The following is an 18,917-nucleotide window of genomic DNA, read 5'->3' as shown; positions in this document are numbered from 1 at the left end:
TTCACTCAAGTCGCTAAACTCAGTAGTTAACTTTACAATTAAATTGAATTCTGAGAAATGAAAAATATATAGCCTACCTATTCTGCCTCAAATTTAACGTGGCAACCACCTAACCACGAAAGGCCCAATGATCCGAAAACTTCGGCGTAAAGTAAACATAACATAACATTGGCTAATTAAGTAAAAACTGCCTCTAATCCAAAAAACTTTCATATGGTAACACGCAAAGTTACAACAGTGATAAATTATGAATAGTTTAAATACAAAATCCACAGGGTTTATTAATTGGGAATCGAGCAAGGGAATATTTATACACGATAAACAAATTGACAGGGAATCACCTTAGAAGTCAGCATATCTTTCGTAATGACGTACCTTATCAATTCCATTCCTCCGAAATTTGGCGAAGATTGTGTCCTGATGTCACGACGATTATGGCTGGTCTAGTCTTGTGCAGGATGGCGGAGAAAAGCGAGTATCTGTTACTCTTCCATTATATGACTTCGACCAACTCTGGATACAATAACACCTGTAATATCCCACCGTCCGTCCAGTACGAAAACCTTCTTTCAACTCTTAACAGATTCCATGAAATTTTTCATCTGACCAACGTACGCAAATGGATCAGTTTGGTAAGGCATTTTCATATCTGTCAACTGTTTTATTAACGTAAACTTCTGAAACCTAGGGGATGCTAAAGCAGACCTTAAAATTAATTTTGCATCTTCATATGTCTGTTTGTCTGTTTCAAGTGAATCGAGTAGTATGGATGCACGACCTGACACTTGTTGCTTCAGCAGCAGTAATTTGTCTCTCTGAGTGTACTTGAAGGTTTTAATAACCTCTTCAAATTCAGAAAGAAATTTCTCTATATTTTCTCCCTCTACACTTTTAAATGCTGGTAAAGGAGCTGTAGGGCTTTTCAAAAGGCTTCTAGCTTCTTCAAGTACAGAATGGGGAGGAACTGAATCTTTAGTAGCCTCAAGGGTAGCTATAAAAAAGTTTATTTTATCCAAGTAGCTCTCACAAGCTTCAAATTCAATATTCAATTTGGATTCATCTTCCTCTTCTTCCCATAATAACTTAAATATTTTAGAATTATAAACCTTCAGCTCTTCAGCAAATCCATGAAATTTAGAGATAAGTGATCGCCGTTCAACTTCTGAACCCAATTTACAATCTTCAATTCGATTGACATTCTTAGCCACTTGACTGCGGATGTATTTCCGAGAATTTATCAAAAGCGATAATTCTGACATCTTTGCTGATTGCTATTAAAACAATATTTCAGACAATCACAAATCAATCTATAGAGCAGATCTAACCCAACCGAGTTTAAATGTGCGGCGTCCCTGTATAACCTTCTATTATCTAATCTACCTGGACCCTCTACTCTGAACAAGTAATTCTTGAAACTCAACTTGTTAATAAATTTATTGAGATAACGCCTCATTAACTTGAATTCTTCCACGCATGGGCTATCAAACCGATTTCTCCTTTCATAAAATCGGATTTCAATTTGAGATGCAATTATACAAGATCTTGGTAACCTGGATCTCAGAATCTTGTAAAATTCTTTGCAATTATTCTTTACCACTGACAAATCTACACGAGACTTCAAATCATCTTGAAAATTGTACGATGGAAGGAATAAAACAAGTCCATTAAAAATGTTCACTTTAATGAAAGGTTGAACTTCCATGTGAAGTTAAATTTTGAACTGGTTGCTGGTGGGCTTGTTGACGTAGAGAAGGATTTTCCTGTGTCAGAAGTAACTACAGGTATGCTGTCTTCCTTCTCCTACCCTCCTCGCTTTTCAAGAAACCCTGAGGACATAAACGAAATACTATTTTCAAAAGGTAAAGGCAAGTTTTGCTAAATCACTCAATTCAATAACTGTAGTAAAATGAGTTTAAGGTAAAAGCGCAAGCTCTGCTATTTCACTCAAGTCGCTAAACTCAGTAGTTAACTTTACAATTAAATTGAATTCTGAGAAATGAAAAATATATAGCCTACCTATTCTGCCTCAAATTTAACGTGGCAACCACCTAACCACGAAAGGCCCAATGATCCGAAAACTTCGGCGTAAAGTAAACATAACATAACATTGGCTAATTAAGTAAAAACTGCCTCTAATCCAAAAAACTTTCATATGGTAACACGCAAAGTTACAACAGTGATAAATTATGAATAGTTTAAATACAAAATCCACAGGGTTTATTAATTGGGAATCGAGCAAGGGAATATTTATACACGATAAACAAATTGACAGGGAATCACCTTAGAAGTCAGCATATCTTTCGTAATGACGTACCTTATCAATTCCATTCCTCCGAAATTTGGCGAAGATTGTGTCCTGATGTCACGACGATTATGGCTGGTCTAGTCTTGTGCAGGATGGCGGAGAAAAGCGAGTATCTGTTACTCTTCCATTATATGACTTCGACCAACTCTGGATACAATAACACCTGTAATATCCCACCGTCCGTCCAGTACGAAAACCTTCTTTCAACTCTCCTCTCTCTGCTGGCGATGTTTCCTTTAGAATTCGTATTACTGGAAAAAACAAGACCACCAGCAGATAGTTCCGAAAGGGTTGTTTAGTAGTTCACGCTTCAAAGGATTTACCGTCAAAACGAAAATATACAATATGCTGGGTTTCCCTTCAAGCGTAAACTACCATTATTTATAATAATAATGCATAAGTTATCACTGGGTAACACAGGTTTACCCAGAAAGAAAATTAATAAACAAAGGAATATATGATTTGCTAACCAAATACTGTAGCAACAACAAAAGGAACAACATTAATTATCAACATTAATTAAACAGAATTCCCAACACTCCAGGGAAGGGGCTCTGATTTTCTAGGCTTTGAAAATCTGAGGAAGTTCTTGATTTATTCTAGGAGCATCTCCTTAGTCCTTCATCCTGAAGCAACGGCAGCTGCTCTCTTTGGATACCTATAATTAGAGTCCACTGCTATAGTTTTCTTTGGTCTCACAGAGGGAGCAATGCCACTAATACAACCTTTATCCCTGAGCAAGGGTATAAGGCTGGTAACATGTCTTTTCACAACTTCACCAGACTTCCCTTTCAAAATCTGAGCATTGGTCACCTCTCCAAGGTCATTCTTTACCACCCCCTTAACAATCCCAAGTGGATAATTTAAGGCCTTAGTATGAGGATCCTTCAGCAAAACAATGTCTCCAGCTTCAATGATTTTATGGGTAACAGGCTTGTATCTGTCAGTCTTATCAACTGCTTGATTTATCAATGTCGTCAAAAATTCAGAATGATAAATTCTAATCAAGGTCTCTCTTACCTTCCTCAGCTTGCTGTAAGTGTCCTCAATTATTCTTGAGGGTGAATCTTTCAAGTCATACTCCCCATCTAATTCAGGATCACACTGCAATTCGGGTATAATGTTAACAGAGGTTAACTCGTAGCCATGTATTAAAATTTCTGGAGTTATTGGGCTAGGTACAGATTCATCAGGCACATCCCTTAAACCATCCTTAAAGGCAATGGGACGACGATTTATAAGATGAGTTGCCTGAGATATAAGAAAGGCCATATCCCTTATGTCTAACACATTTGTTTTAATGGATTTGTTAATTAGATGTTTTACCATTTTTATGCAAATTTCCACTAAAGAACCCATTTGGCTACAACCCTTGTAATAATTTTCAAATTCAATAGGTTTAATTCCATTTTCTTCAAAGTATGACTGAGTATCAGGATCTTTTAAAAAATCTGCAATAACATTAGCCCCGGCAACAAGTTGTGTCCCCAAATCGCTTACTACAAATTGTGGTAAACCATGTTCAAAGGTATGTAGAGTGAATGATCTCAAAAATTCCTTGACTGTCAAATCCAAGCATAATTTCAAATTAATGGCCCTTGTATACATACAGCTCATACACAGAATCCAAACCTTCACCTTACTACCCTGTTGCTTTACAAAATATGGTCCAAAATAATCAATATATACATAACTGAAGGGAATCTGGGAAGGATCCATCCTAAACTCCCGGTAAGGGGACTGATTTAACCGAATGGTATGCTCCTTGTACCTTTTACAGATGACACAATCTTTAACCACTCTTTTAACAGCTGAAAAACACTGTGGTATCCAGAACTTCTTGCGTAGCTCATTCAGAACAGAATAATAACCAGCATGCTTGAGTTTTATATGAAGACTCCTGATTATCAGTTCTGTCAAGGAACTTCTGTTAAACAGCAAGATTGGGAAGCAACACCTCTGTTTACCTTTCCACCTGTCAAACTTGCTTTTGACTCTGAGAATTCCATCTTTATCTGGGTAAACATTCAACTGTCTTACCAAATTAGGTATATCCTTAAGAAGTTTAGAATTGGATGCAAAATACTCCAACACACTAGGAAACTGAATTTTTTGTTCTTTCAATATGATCATCTTCAGAGCTTTCACATAAAATCCTGTATCATTAGATTCAACGGGAACCTTCAGTTTTCTAGCTGTAACTGTAGCTTTCCATTTGGCAAAACACTGGGCAACCCTGGCTTGCACTTTAACCATGAGAGAGAAACTAGAGTATCTGTTTGGAGAAACTAGATGCTCAGCAACGTCCTCCCTAAGGTCTTGTGCACAAATATTACTTAAAACATTCTCCTCTTTGAAGTCAAGGGTAGCCCTAGGGTTAGGAACTGTAACTCTCAAAATATCTTGACTGACAATAGACTGGTGGATATCAGGTTGAGGTCCGGAAAAATAGTTTGTATTAATTAACTGTTTATAGGACAAGGTTCTTGTTATGCAGTCTCCAGGATTGGCAGTTCCAGTGATGAAAGTAAAATTAACAGGAAACGTTTCACATAACTTATCTATTTGCTGTAGCCTGTTAAGAACAAATACAGACCTTTTCTGCATCTTATCCAGTTTATAGGAATATGAATTGATCCAAGAAAGAGCTACCAAACTATCAGAGTACAAATCCAAACTTTTTATTGCAATTGGAACGAGGCAATCAGGCCCTCCTAAATCTTTATACAAATCAATTAACAACTCCACACCCAAGCAAATGGCTTGTAACTCCAGGGAAGGGATGGACTTAGTATTAGACTGTCTGTTTATCAGCCTGTTTTTGGCTAATAAAAAATTTGTTTGGCCAGTATCAATGTTCTCTATATACAGAACAGCTCCATATATCATACTGCTAGCATCTACACAAGCAAGAAGTCTGTATTGTCCATCTCTTTCCCCAACAAATCTTTGAACAACAATTTCAGGCGTAGAATTAGCTTGCCTTGCAATGCATTTCCATTCTTTTAGCTTTTCCGCAGGTAAAATATCATCCCATCCTAATGACTTATCACACTGTAAACCATGCATAAATATCCTTGCCCTATTAAATACTGGACCATTGATATTATACAAATCAAAGTTTGAAGCAATGGACTTGAGGATGGACCTCTTCGTACTTGCCGAAGCTTCCAAAACAATGGGGAAAGTTGAAAGGGTATCCAACTCCCTATTCCATTTCAAACCTAAAAGTTTAACTTCTGTTAGTGTATTTTGATCCCAGTGTGAGTCAATGACTTCTTGAAGTGGCCCATCATTGGTGACAATTTGTTGCAATTCTATTCTATAAGGAGCAAATATATTTGTTAGCCGAGTATAGGCCCATTCCAAGGCATCCGAATTTTTGCAGGTATAAGCTCCATTATCCATATAAAACAACTGATAAAGCAATTTCTTCATATTTTTTACCTCTTGAGTATCATCCTCCACATCCAAAACCAGTATCTTATAAAGACTCAACATCAAAATTGTTGGGCTACATCTTAAACCAAAACTCAATCTAAGATTCTTGTAACCAACTAAGGAAAAATCTTTCTTCTTCACACTTCTAACCCAAAGAAAAAGTAATTTTTTCTGATCTGAAGGTCTAAGTGCTATCTGATTAAAAGCTTTTTTGAGATCAAAGCAAAATATCTTCGAACCAAATCGTAAGTGAAGTAAGGCTGAACTTAACTTTTGGTTTAACGACGGTCCTGGATGAATTGCCTGGTTATGGCTTACTGTCATGGGTTTTCTAGGGTCCGCCTCAAATATGTTTGATAGAAATACTACTCTGCATTTTGTAGTCTCTCGATCAAGTTTAAACACCCCCATGTGGGGTAAAAAACTATGTTCAGGATGTTCAGTTAGGTAATGCTTAAGGTTTGGGATCTTTTCAATTATTCCTAAATTTTCTTGTTCTTTAATGACTTCATCCATGAGTTTCAGATGCATCTCCCTTTTGCAAAGCTTCTTTAAATTTGACTTTAACACTGCTTCAGCTAGTTTATAATTTTTACCAAGTAAGTGGGACACCTTACTGTTCCATAGCAGAGGCATTGCTATTCTTCCATCCTCATTAACAGTGGCATTGTTAAGTGCATATCTTACTAGAGAATTATTGAGTTCCACAGATGTCTCATTCTCTTCCTTATCATAATTAAGGATCCTTTTGCAGTCATATTCCAACATTTGCTCGGTGGCCCTTTGTAGTGCTTGCTCATTTATGCCCCCGTTCTCATTTAAAACTAGAAAATTAGCTTCTACCACCATTTCCTCATGCTCCAATATAGATTCATCATTAAATTTACCTAATCCAAGGCCAATGGAATCAAGAAAGCCTACATCCAACTGAGCAACATCAGACTTGCAAGTAATGGAAGTTTCAACTGCATTTAAATCAGGAAGGCAATGTATATTTTTTAACATTGTGTCAACATTACCAAGAAGCATCACTCCAAAAGAAGTTTGAAAGTATACTGAAGGACTATCCTGTCCAAACCTAACTGTTGACGCCATAGTGCAGTGAGCAGAGTTAGTGCCTAGGATGAAATCTATACTATTTAACTCATCCCCTTTATTTAGCAACTGTTTGTCTGCAAGGGTGTAGCCCTTAGCAGAGAAATGGCTTGCCACCCTGAACAAATGTGGCAACTTCAAATTTATATTTATATAAGGTACACATAGGGCCTCCACCTTGCAAATTTCCTGACCAAATTTTAAATTCAGTTCCACAACCTTTGTATTATATGATTTAGCAGAGTTAAAACCATTAACAGTAAGACTCACATTTCTCCTCAAAACTTTGAAAGGAATCTTCTTAACCGCTCTGTCTGTAATAAAATTACACTGACAGCCCGAGTCTTGCAAACCTCTTATTTGGGTATGGTCCTCTAGCTGACAAGTAAAAGTTGGTAGAGCAGATCTATTACCATAGCACTGAAGAGCATCCACTGAAAATACTACCCCCGTGGAAACCTTTTCAGATTTCTCATTAACTAAATTGGACTTTTTATTGAGACTTCTAGCATTGACTACCTCCTCTTTTGGGGAATCTTTTTTAATGCAGAGAAAGGTGAAATGCCAGCCATTACAACCTCTGCATTTCTTATGAAGTCTAAATTTGCACAAACCCGCAGAATGAGACGAACTGGCACACTTAAGGCAACCTCCTATCTCTTTCAGCTTATCCACCTTTGCCTTATTACTATTATAAACCGGGCACTTGAAAACTTGGTGATCATCAGTTGCTCTGTCATAAGCACATAAAGAGCATTTCGCCTTAGTAGGCTGCCCTTCAACATTCACATTAGAGGCTAGATTAACCGTCTCTGAAGTTTTGGGAAACTTCTTAACTTTTGTATAAATTTTCTGAGATGCTATGGCATATCGTTCACATGCTTCAAAAATGTTATCATTAATTTCTGAAAGGGAGGGCCTCGTCTTATTGGTAATATTTACTAGCTGAGATTGGAAGATGCTGTTCATGCCATTCCAAAAGAAATAGTTCAAAAAATCGTCCACTTCCATTTTCAACAACTTAACAGATTCCATGAAATTTTTCATCTGACCAACGTACGCAAATGGATCTGTTTGGTAAGGCATTTTCATATCTGTCAACTGTTTTATTAACGTAAACTTCTGAAACCTAGGGGATGCTAAAGCAGACCTTAAAATTAATTTTGCATCTTCATATGTCTGTTTGTCTGTTTCAAGTGAATCGAGTAGTATGGATGCACGACCTGACACTTGTTGCTTCAGCAGCAGTAATTTGTCTCTCTGAGTGTACTTGAAGGTTTTAATAACCTCTTCAAATTCAGAAAGAAATTTCTCTATATTTTCTCCCTCTACACTTTTAAATGCTGGTAAAGGAGCTGTAGGGCTTTTCAAAAGGCTTCTAGCTTCTTCAAGTACAGAATGAGGAGGAACTGAATCTTTAGTAGCCTCAAGGGTAGCTATAAAAAAGTTTATTTTATCCAAGTAGCTCTCACAAGCTTCAAATTCAATATTCAATTTTGATTCATCTTCCTCTTCTGCCCATAATAACTTAGCTATTTTAGAATTATAAACCTTGAGCTCTTCAGCAAATCCATGAAATTTAGAGATAAGTGATCGCCGTTCAACTTCTGAACCCAATTTACAATCTTCAATTCGATTGACATTCTTAGTCACTTGACTGCGGATGTATTTCCGAGAATTTATCAAAAGCGATAATTCCGACATCTTTGCTGATTGTTATTAAAACAATATTTCAGACAATCACAAATCAATCTATAGAACAGATCTAACCCAACAGAGTTTAAATGTACGGCGTCCCTGTATAACCTTCTATTATCTAATCTATCTGGACCCTCTACTCTGAACAAGTAATTCTTGAAACTCAACTTGTTAATAAATTTATTGAGATAACGCCTCATTAACTTGAATTCTTCCACGCATGGGCTATCAAACCGATTTCTCCTTTCATAAAATCGGATTTCAATTTGAGATGCAATTATACAAGATCTTGGTAACCTGGATCTCAGAATCTTGTAAAATTCTTTGCAATTATTCTTTACCACTGACAAATCTACACGAGACTTCAAATCATTACCTCCTAAACTTACCAACAAATAATCGGGGTTATACGTGAAAACATCTTCTAGGAGAGCTAGATTATTCAAAAAATAATTAAATGTGGCACCAGGAAAACCAAGAAACTGAACATCAAAAGATGTCTGTTCAATCACAATTGTTGAGCTATTAACCCTAAGCTCCAAATCTCTAACATAAGAATGTCCTAGAATTGACAGTTTCATGACAATACCAAAACCAAAATATAAACTAGGTAAAATTCAAGGACAACTTAAATTATAAACAAAATTTCAACACTGATAAATTCGAAAATTCTCGTACTTTCGTCATTCTCTCCGCCAATCCTACACTCAACGAGACCAACCAGCAACCAAATTTCTTACTCGAGCCCCACGTTGGGCGCCATCTTGAAAATTGTACGATGGAAGGAATAAAACAAGTCCATTAAAAATGTTCACTTTAATGAAAGGTTGAACTTCCATGTGAAGTTAAATTTTGAACTGGTTGCTGGTGGGCTTGTTGACGTAGAGAAGGATTTTCCTGTGTCAGAAGTAACTACAGGTATGCTGTCTTCCTTCTCCTACCCTCCTCGCTTTTCAAGAAACCCTGAGGACATAAACGAAATACTATTTTCAAAAGGTAAAGGCAAGTTTTGCTAAATCACTCAATTCAATAACTGTAGTAAAATGAGTTTAAGGTAAAAGCGCAAGCTCTGCTATTTCACTCAAGTCGCTAAACTCAGTAGTTAACTTTACAATTAAATTGAATTCTGAGAAATGAAAAATATATAGCCTACCTATTCTGCCTCAAATTTAACGTGGCAACCACCTAACCACGAAAGGCCCAATGATCCGAAAACTTCGGCGTAAAGTAAACATAACATAACATTGGCTAATTAAGTAAAAACTGCCTCTAATCCAAAAAACTTTCATATGGTAACACGCAAAGTTACAACAGTGATAAATTATGAATAGTTTAAATACAAAATCCACAGGGTTTATTAATTGGGAATCGAGCAAGGGAATATTTATACACGATAAACAAATTGACAGGGAATCACCTTAGAAGTCAGCATATCTTTCGTAATGACGTACCTTATCAATTCCATTCCTCCGAAATTTGGCGAAGATTGTGTCCTGATGTCACGACGATTATGGCTGGTCTAGTCTTGTGCAGGATGGCGGAGAAAAGCGAGTATCTGTTACTCTTCCATTATATGACTTCGACCAACTCTGGATACAATAACACCTGTAATATCCCACCGTCCGTCCAGTACGAAAACCTTCTTTCAACTCTCCTCTCTCTGCTGGCGATGTTTCCTTTAGAATTCGTATTACTGGAAAAAACAAGACCACCAGCAGATAGTTCCGAAAGGGTTGTTTAGTAGTTCACGCTTCAAAGGATTTACCGTCAAAACGAAAATATACAATATGCTGGGTTTCCCTTCAAGCGTAAACTACCATTATTTATAATAATAATGCATAAGTTATCACTGGGTAACACAGGTTTACCCAGAAAGAAAATTAATAAACAAAGGAATATATGATTTGCTAACCAAATACTGTAGCAACAACAAAAGGAACAACATTAATTATCAACATTAATTAAACAGAATTCCCAACATCTTGAAAATTGTACGATGGAAGGAATAAAACAAGTCCATTAAAAATGTTCACTTTAATGAAAGGTTGAACTTCCATGTGAAGTTAAATTTTGAACTGGTTGCTGGTGGGCTTGTTGACGTAGAGAAGGATTTTCCTGTGTCAGAAGTGCAGGATGGCGGAGAAAAGCGAGTATCTGTTACTCTTCCATTATATGACTTCGACCAACTCTGGATACAATAACACCTGTAATATCCCACCGTCCGTCCAGTACGAAAACCTTCTTTCAACTCTCCTCTCTCTGCTGGCGATGTTTCCTTTAGAATTCGTATTACTGGAAAAAACAAGACCACCAGCAGATAGTTCCGAAAGGGTTGTTTAGTAGTTCACGCTTCAAAGGATTTACCGTCAAAACGAAAATATACAATATGCTGGGTTTCCCTTCAAGCGTAAACTACCATTATTTATAATAATAATGCATAAGTTATCACTGGGTAACACAGGTTTACCCAGAAAGAAAATTAATAAACAAAGGAATATATGATTTGCTAACCAAATACTGTAGCAACAACAAAAGGAACAACATTAATTATCAACATTAATTAAACAGAATTCCCAACATCTTGAAAATTGTACGATGGAAGGAATAAAACAAGTCCATTAAAAATGTTCACTTTAATGAAAGGTTGAACTTCCATGTGAAGTTAAATTTTGAACTGGTTGCTGGTGGGCTTGTTGACGTAGAGAAGGATTTTCCTGTGTCAGAAGTAACTACAGGTATGAGGTCCATTATTCAATCTTATTTTGATAAGAGAAGAAGTATTTTCCTATATATAAATGTATACTCACCCAAAAGAAATAATTTCGTATTAAATTTTTGGGTATATATATATATATATATATATATATATATATATATATATATATATATATATATATATGTATATATATATGTATCTATAAATATATATATACACCAGCCACCCGTTGAGATACTACCACTAGAGAGTTATGGGGTCTTTTGACTGGCCAGATAGTACTACATTGGATCTTTCTCTCTGGTTACGGTTAATTTTCCCTTTGCCTATACATACACCTGACAACACTGAGATTACCAAACAATTCTTACTGCACTGTAATTGTTTAGTGGCCACTTTCCTCATTTTAAGGGTAGAAGAGACATTAGTTGAATTCATAAATTGAACTGAATGACTGGAAACTAGTTAAATTTACATAACTGAACTGATTAAGACTATTTAAATTTATATAACTGACATGATAAAAAGACTACAGTATTTTAATTTATATAACTGACCTGATAAAAAGACTAGTTAAATTGACCTGAACGACCGAAAACTAGTTAAAATTAGATAACTGATTTGATAAAAAACTAGTTAATTTTACATAACTACCCTGACTTTACGAAAAATAGTGAAATTTCCGAAATTGACTTGAACGAATGAAAACCTGCTACACTTATGTAAATAACTGAATGAACGAACGAAAACTAGTTAAATTTACGTAACTGACATGAAATAACAAATGCTAGTTAAATCTACATAATTCGACTTGAACGAATGAAATCTATTTAAATTTACATAACTGACCTGAAAGAACGAAGACTATCAGACTGCAGATGCATTGCCTTTGTAGAAAGAATTATTGTGTAATCTGAATAAGGAAAAAGTACTTAGAACATTAAACCAAAATAATATATGGGCGACGAAGCCTTCCTCTTCCAATGATATCTCAAGTTGAAGGTATAAAATATTTCCACCACATACAAAATTTGTTCATGATATTTAACATGAACAACTTTCAAATCCTTACAATAATGAATATCGAACAAAATTAGAAGAGCAGCTCTTCTACGAGAAGGACACTCCAAAATCAAACCATTGTTCTCTAATCTTGGGTAGTGTCATAGCCTCTGTACCATGGTCTTCCACTGTCTTGGGTTAGAGTTCTCTTGCTTGAGGGTACACTCGGGCACACTGTTCTATCTTATATCTTATTTCTCTTCCTCTTGTTTTGTTAAAGTTTTTATAGTTTATAAAGTGATATTTATTTCAATATTGTTGCTCTTCTTAAAATATTTTATTTTTCCTTGTTCCTTTTCCTCACTGAGCTATTTTCCCTGTTGTAGCTTAGCAAGTAATAATAATAATAATAATAATAATAATAATAATGTATGGAAGTGTGTTTGTGTGTGTGTATTTGTGTATATATATACATACATATATATATATATATATATATATATATATATATATATATATATATATATATATATATATATATATATATATGTGTGTGTGTGTGTGTGTGTGTGTATTTATTTATGTATGTATGTATGTCTTTATTTATTCTTCATAATGATAGGAAATCTGCATGGATAGGGTTTAAAAGAGGATGGTGCTTATATCAAGAGTTCATGGGGAATGTTTGAAAATTGGTTAAGAAACCTCACGTAGCCAACGTGGATAAATAAATCTAATGATAGACGCACCAGAGACGCGATTTTATAAATGTTGGGGATAATTGATTGAAAAGTTCTTAGTCCAAGCGGAGAGTCTGTAGACAGATATCCTATTAGTAGTCTTCCGATATCTCATCAAGTCTTTAAGGCTGATTTTTCTTTTTCTTCTTTTTTTAATCGACAATGGTATTAATTTACAGCTGTGTAGACCGGTAGGTGGGAAGTTGAGAAAGCTAAACGGACGAGAGAGAGAGAGAGAGAGAGAGAGAGAGAGAGAGAGAGCTCCATAGACGTAGCAAACGTGTGCCAAGTGTTAATGAAAGTGAGAGAGAGAGAGAGAGAGAGAGAGAGAGAGAGTGAGTGAGTGAGTGAGTGAATGAGTGAGAGAGAGAGAGAGCGCTCCATAGACGTAGCAAACGTGTGCCAAGTGGTAATGACAGAGAGAGAGAGAGAGAGAGAGAGAGAGAGAGAGTAAGCTCCACGGACGTAGCAAACGTGCGCCAAGTGTTTATTAGAGGAGGGAGAGGAGAGAGGAGAGAGAGAGAGAGAGAGAGAGAGAGAGAGAGAGAGAGAGAGAGAGAGTAAGCTCCACGGACGTAGCAAACGTGCGCCAAGTGTTTATTAGAGAGAGAGAGAGAGAGAGAGAGAGAGAGAGAGAGAGAGAGAGAGAGAGAGAGAGAGAGAGGGCATTCTACCCTGTAAAAATATATATATATTTTTAGTGGTTTTGTCTACTCCATGACACTGGTAATTAGTTTTAAGTAAAGCCGTAGTCACTTCGATTTTAACATTATTCTTGTGCTAAAAACAACCCAGCCATTGTAACTGACTGGCTTTTGGTATATCCCATTTTTTGCTGTATTTACGGGGGAAAAAAAGCTGGAGAGAGAGAATGTGTGCCACTTCATTAAACCTCGTCTCTTTAGTCTTAATATATATCGCAGTTTACTGCCCGTTATAGATACCGCGAGATAGCTAATCTCTCTCTCTCTCTCTCTCTCTCTCTCTCTCTCTCTCTCTCTCTCAGGAGGAGATATGTGACATGCTCTCTCACAGGTGCCAAGCACCACAACACCATTCCTTCAGGGGCTTTATATATTTACACGTAAATGGGTCTTTAAACCTCCGGTAGGAGGAGACGCCTTAATAATCTAGCCATCAACTGACATGGGGCTATACTGAAAACTGCAAGTAATATTATTTTTATTGGTATTATGAACAAAATTAATTTTAGTTTTGTGATTATAGCTATGTTGATTTACCAGCCTTTTAGCTGGTAGATTTGTAGTACTTCACAAATATATGTTCTTTATTTTTATTGTTCTTGGTGTGATCATTAAAACTCGCAAATTCTCAATCAACGAAGTTGGAAGGAGGTTATGTTTTATCCCCTGTTTGTATGTGTTTGTTTGAGAACAGCTTCATGGCCACAATTTTAATCGTAGATTAATCAAACTTGCAGGGATTTAACTGCTATGTTAAAAGCTCGAAAAAAAATTATTAAATTTTGGAAGGTCAACGTTAAAAGTCAAGGTCACGGTCAAGCAAAATGTCTAATTCCCATAATCAGCCATAAGTTTGGACATCGTTGTCATAGAGACTTCAAACTTGATTCATATGTGAGTATATGAAAATCAACGCCAATTAATACATAGGGTTAAAAGTCAAGGTCGAGAAATAGGCTGCCGTGGTGGAGATCTGCGCTCTAAGAATACTCCTCTAGTTCATCATTGTTGTTGATGTTATTATTGCTATTTGCAGCAACTGGTACCTTATCTACGAGGAGTCCAAGGAAAACATTTCTTTCATTTCGAAAGTTCAATTCTCTTCCATCACGGGAAGTAGTCCCTCGTGTCTATTTTCTTTTTCTGGAGTACCTGCTATTTTCAGTTGGTCACCCATGAAATAATTCCAGACTCAGCATCCAGCGTAATTGGGATTTTTTCTTCTTCTTTTTTTTACGTAGTTTTTTGGGTAACTTTGAATATGAGTACACTTCTCAATTGCGGTTGAAAATTATGTTATTCATTGCGGGTTGAAAAGTTATGCATTGTTCATAAGTTTTCCCGAGCAATGCCTATTGTTGAAAGTTTTAATTTTATTTCACTAAAATTGTTAAACTTTCTCCAGAAAGAAGAAATGGAAGTTTTCCATTTCTTAAAAATAGTATTTTTTGATACTATAATTGCCTTTACCTGTCATGGTAGTAACTATGAATAGTAGAATATAACCTAATTTTATTCTCATATTGTGTTTAACTCGGTTATTTTTTTCTATAAAGGACTTCGTGCACTTTAAATGCGTTATTAAATAGTCTAGTTGTTGGAATCTGTCCTAATTATATGAATGAGCATATGTATTAAAATTAACAGTACTAATACCAATACTAATTAAGAGACTTGTCAGGTTACCTAGACAATGCTCATGGATCCTGATCAGTCATACAGACAAGGCTAAGATCACATGTAGAGCTTGGCTACAACTTAGGAACGGTTGGAACTTAAAAGAGGAGATGGTATTTGTTAAAGAGGTTCTTTTAGAATATATAGTTGGGGAATGAAACAGGAATTAGATTTTATGTCTGATAGTCCATCCCTCGATCATACTGCTGCGAGCCATAACCCCAGCTTTACAATGCTGGTAACGGTGTAGATAATAGTGAATTTTTGTTCATGGTACGCTCAAGTTCTGTAGTTTATTGTAGTGTCTGCAACCATGCCATCCTTGTGAGCTAGGGATGAGTGTTTGATGGAGCCTGTACGTCTTCTTCCTGAGTCATCAACAGCCATTGCCTGGCCCCTCCCTGGTCCTAGCTTGATAGAGAAATGGGCTTGGGTTCTGGATATATATATATATATATATATAATATATATATATATATATATAAATATATATATATATATTATATATATATATATATATATATATATATATTATATATATATATATATATATATATATATATATATATATATATCTTACCTATGACTGTAATCGAACAGTTTAACATATTTTTTTTCAAAAAGGCCCATAAAAGAAACAGGAAATATAAATATATATTTCGGTCAATAAACATCGACCCTCTTCAGGATGTAAAGTAAAAATGAGGAATGCAGTGGAGAGTGACGGTTTATATACCAACGCAAAAGGGTGTGTTTAATTGTTCTATATATATATATATATATATATATATATATATATATATATATATATATATATATATATATATATATATATATGTGTGTGTGTGTGTGTGTGTATGTGTGTATATAAATGTATATATGTGTATCTCTCTCTCTCTCTCTCTCTCTCTCTCTCTCTCTCTCTCTCTCTCTCTATATATTATATACTATATATATATATATATATATATATATATATATTGGTTATAAATGTATATATGTTTACCTCTCTCTCTCTCTCTCTCTCTCTCTCTCCGTCTCTCTCTCTCTCTCTCTCTCTCTCTCTCTCTCTTATATATATATATAATATATATATATATATATATATATATATATATATTATATATATATATATATATTGGTCAGTTTCTAGGACGTTCTCCTGTCCCTTGCCCCTGCCATTCATGAGTGACCTTTAAACTACTGGATGTATGTCTTGGGTGGATTAATACTTTCATTATTATTATTTTTGTTGTTACTGTTGCTGAAGTGATATTTGTGGCTTTATGGGTTATTCTGAATGTACGTAGTGGCAAACACTTTCTAATTTTATTGAACTTTGATGATCGTTCGTAGAGAGTATATAGATATAACAAATTAGAACCCCTCCTCTCTCTCTCTCTCACTCTCTCTCTCTCTCTCTCTCTCTCTCTCTCTCTCTCTCTCTCTGTAAATGTAATTACAGACATTTTGAAGTCTGGAAAATTTTTGTTATGTTCGATACAATGAATGAGTGATGTAACTACCAATTGTATCTGTCATATGTTAATGATTTAGAGACGTCAATTTCATGTTCACTTTGGACAGTTCTACAACGTTTGCAACGCTTCACGCTTCACAAAGCTCAAGTCATTTGCAGTTTGTTCCTGATACAAACGTTTGTTCAAATCATTAGCAGTTTGTTCCTGATACAAACGTTTGTTCAAATCATTTGGCAGTTTGTTCCTGATACAAACGTTTGTTTTTTTCTCAAAAATATGCACCATTTAGCAGTGTTCAACAGTGTACATCCTGGGCAATAACATGGAATCCCCTTAAATCTTTAAGATTATAAAATTATTATTAATATTAAAATTATTAAAGTTATTATTTTTAGAATTATTAAAATGATAATTATTATTAGAATGATTATAATAAGTGGCGGTATTGGTTGATGGAACTTGTACTTAACAATGATGGGTTGATACTATTACCTTTCACAGCATATTGCTTATTATGGTTGATTCATTACCTAGTCTCAGGTGATGTATGGACACGAGAGAGATTAATTGCTTTTTTATTATTATTCGATTGATTTATAGATCCTAATACCCAATATATAATTGTTTTTTTATTATTATTTTATGATTCATTTCTAGATCCAGATTGTCAGAGCTTTGATTAAGAGACTACTCTTTATATTTAGTATATCACTTTATTATTACATACTTAGTATACTGATATATATATATATATATATATATACAGTATAGCGTACACACATATGTATTATAGATACTAGCGCTAGGGAGTTATTGGGTCGTGTGACTGGTCAGACAGCACTACATTATATCCCTATCTCTGGTTACGGCTCATTTTGTCTTTACACAGACACCGAGTAATCTGGCCTATTCTTTACAGATTCTCTTTTGTCCTCATACACCCGACAATACGGAGATTACCAAACAATTCTTCTTCTCTCAAAGGGTTGACTTCTTTCATTTTGGTAAGGGTAGAGGAGAGACTTTAGCTATGGTAAGCAGCTCTTCTAGGAGGATACTCCAAAATCAAACCATTGTTCTCTAGTCTTAAGTAGTGCCCGAGCCTCTGTACCATAGCCTTCCACTGTTTTTGATTAGAGTTCTCTTGCTTGAGGGTGCACTCGGGGAATGCTGTTCTATCTTGCTTCTCTTCCTCTTTTTTTTTTTTAGATTTTATAGTTTGTATGTGAAGGATCTAATTTAATGTTGTAACTGTTCGTGAAATATTTTATTTTGATTGTTTAATCGTCTCTTTTTGTTTAATTATTTCCTTGTTTCCTTTCCTTACTGGGCTATTTTTCCCTGTTTGGGCCCTTTGGCTTATAGCATTTTGCTCCTCCAAATAGGGTTTTATATATATATATATATATATATATACATATATATATATATATATATATATGTGTGTGTGTGTGTGTGTGTGTACTGTGTACCCACATTTATATATACATATATATATATATGTGTGTGTATGTGTGTTTATTGTGTACACACACATCCACAAATATATATATATATATATATATATAATGTACTGTGTGTAGACATATATATATATATATATATATTACTATTTCTTATTTAAAGAATATTTATGTCATATAATATTTTGTAATATATGATATTCTATATTTCGTCAGAAATATTAGCACCAACGTTGAACGCTGATAGAAGTCAGGAGGTGCAAACTTGGCCCCGCGCCTCTGGCTCGGCCGCTGCAACAGATAGTGGTGGCGTCGGTGGTCTTAAAGGCGACATTCCTTTGGTGACATCTGAAAACACTACCTAATGGACTGTCTTAATAGGAGAATGGCTTAGAAATTCAGGGGGAGTTTTTATTGGCTTTATTTTGGCATACTTTTCTCTGTAGTAGAGATCCTAATCCCGAACAATATTACACTAGTTTTTTTTTTTTATTCGTTCGAGATATTTTAGGGTCTGCGAGGAAATTAACTTAGCTAGATTTTTTTTTTTTTGACAAGAAGTAGTCCTAGTTATAAGAATTTTATGGATACACTC

General features: G+C 35.2%; 1 protein-coding gene and 1 long non-coding RNA gene across 2 annotated transcripts in view; one reads left to right on the top strand and one right to left on the bottom strand.

Moving 5' to 3' along the window:
• Positions 1-18,917, top strand: part of LOC137651899 (uncharacterized) — a 528,980-nt gene that overhangs the window by 246,082 nt on the left and 263,981 nt on the right. The gene's annotated exons all lie outside the window — the stretch shown is intronic.
• On the bottom strand, positions 2,927-8,545 carry LOC137652128 (uncharacterized). Its single transcript, XM_068385329.1, has 2 exons — positions 5,611-8,545; positions 2,927-3,261 (listed from the first exon to the last, which is right to left on the bottom strand). The coding sequence occupies exons 1-2, from the start codon at positions 8,543-8,545 to the stop codon at positions 2,927-2,929; spliced, it is 3,270 nt and encodes a 1,089-aa protein (XP_068241430.1).

This window comes from Palaemon carinicauda, chromosome 13 (assembly GCF_036898095.1).
Source record: "Palaemon carinicauda isolate YSFRI2023 chromosome 13, ASM3689809v2, whole genome shotgun sequence".
Classification (NCBI taxonomy): domain Eukaryota; kingdom Metazoa; phylum Arthropoda; class Malacostraca; order Decapoda; family Palaemonidae; genus Palaemon; species Palaemon carinicauda.
This window is presented reverse-complemented; position numbering and strand designations above follow the sequence as displayed.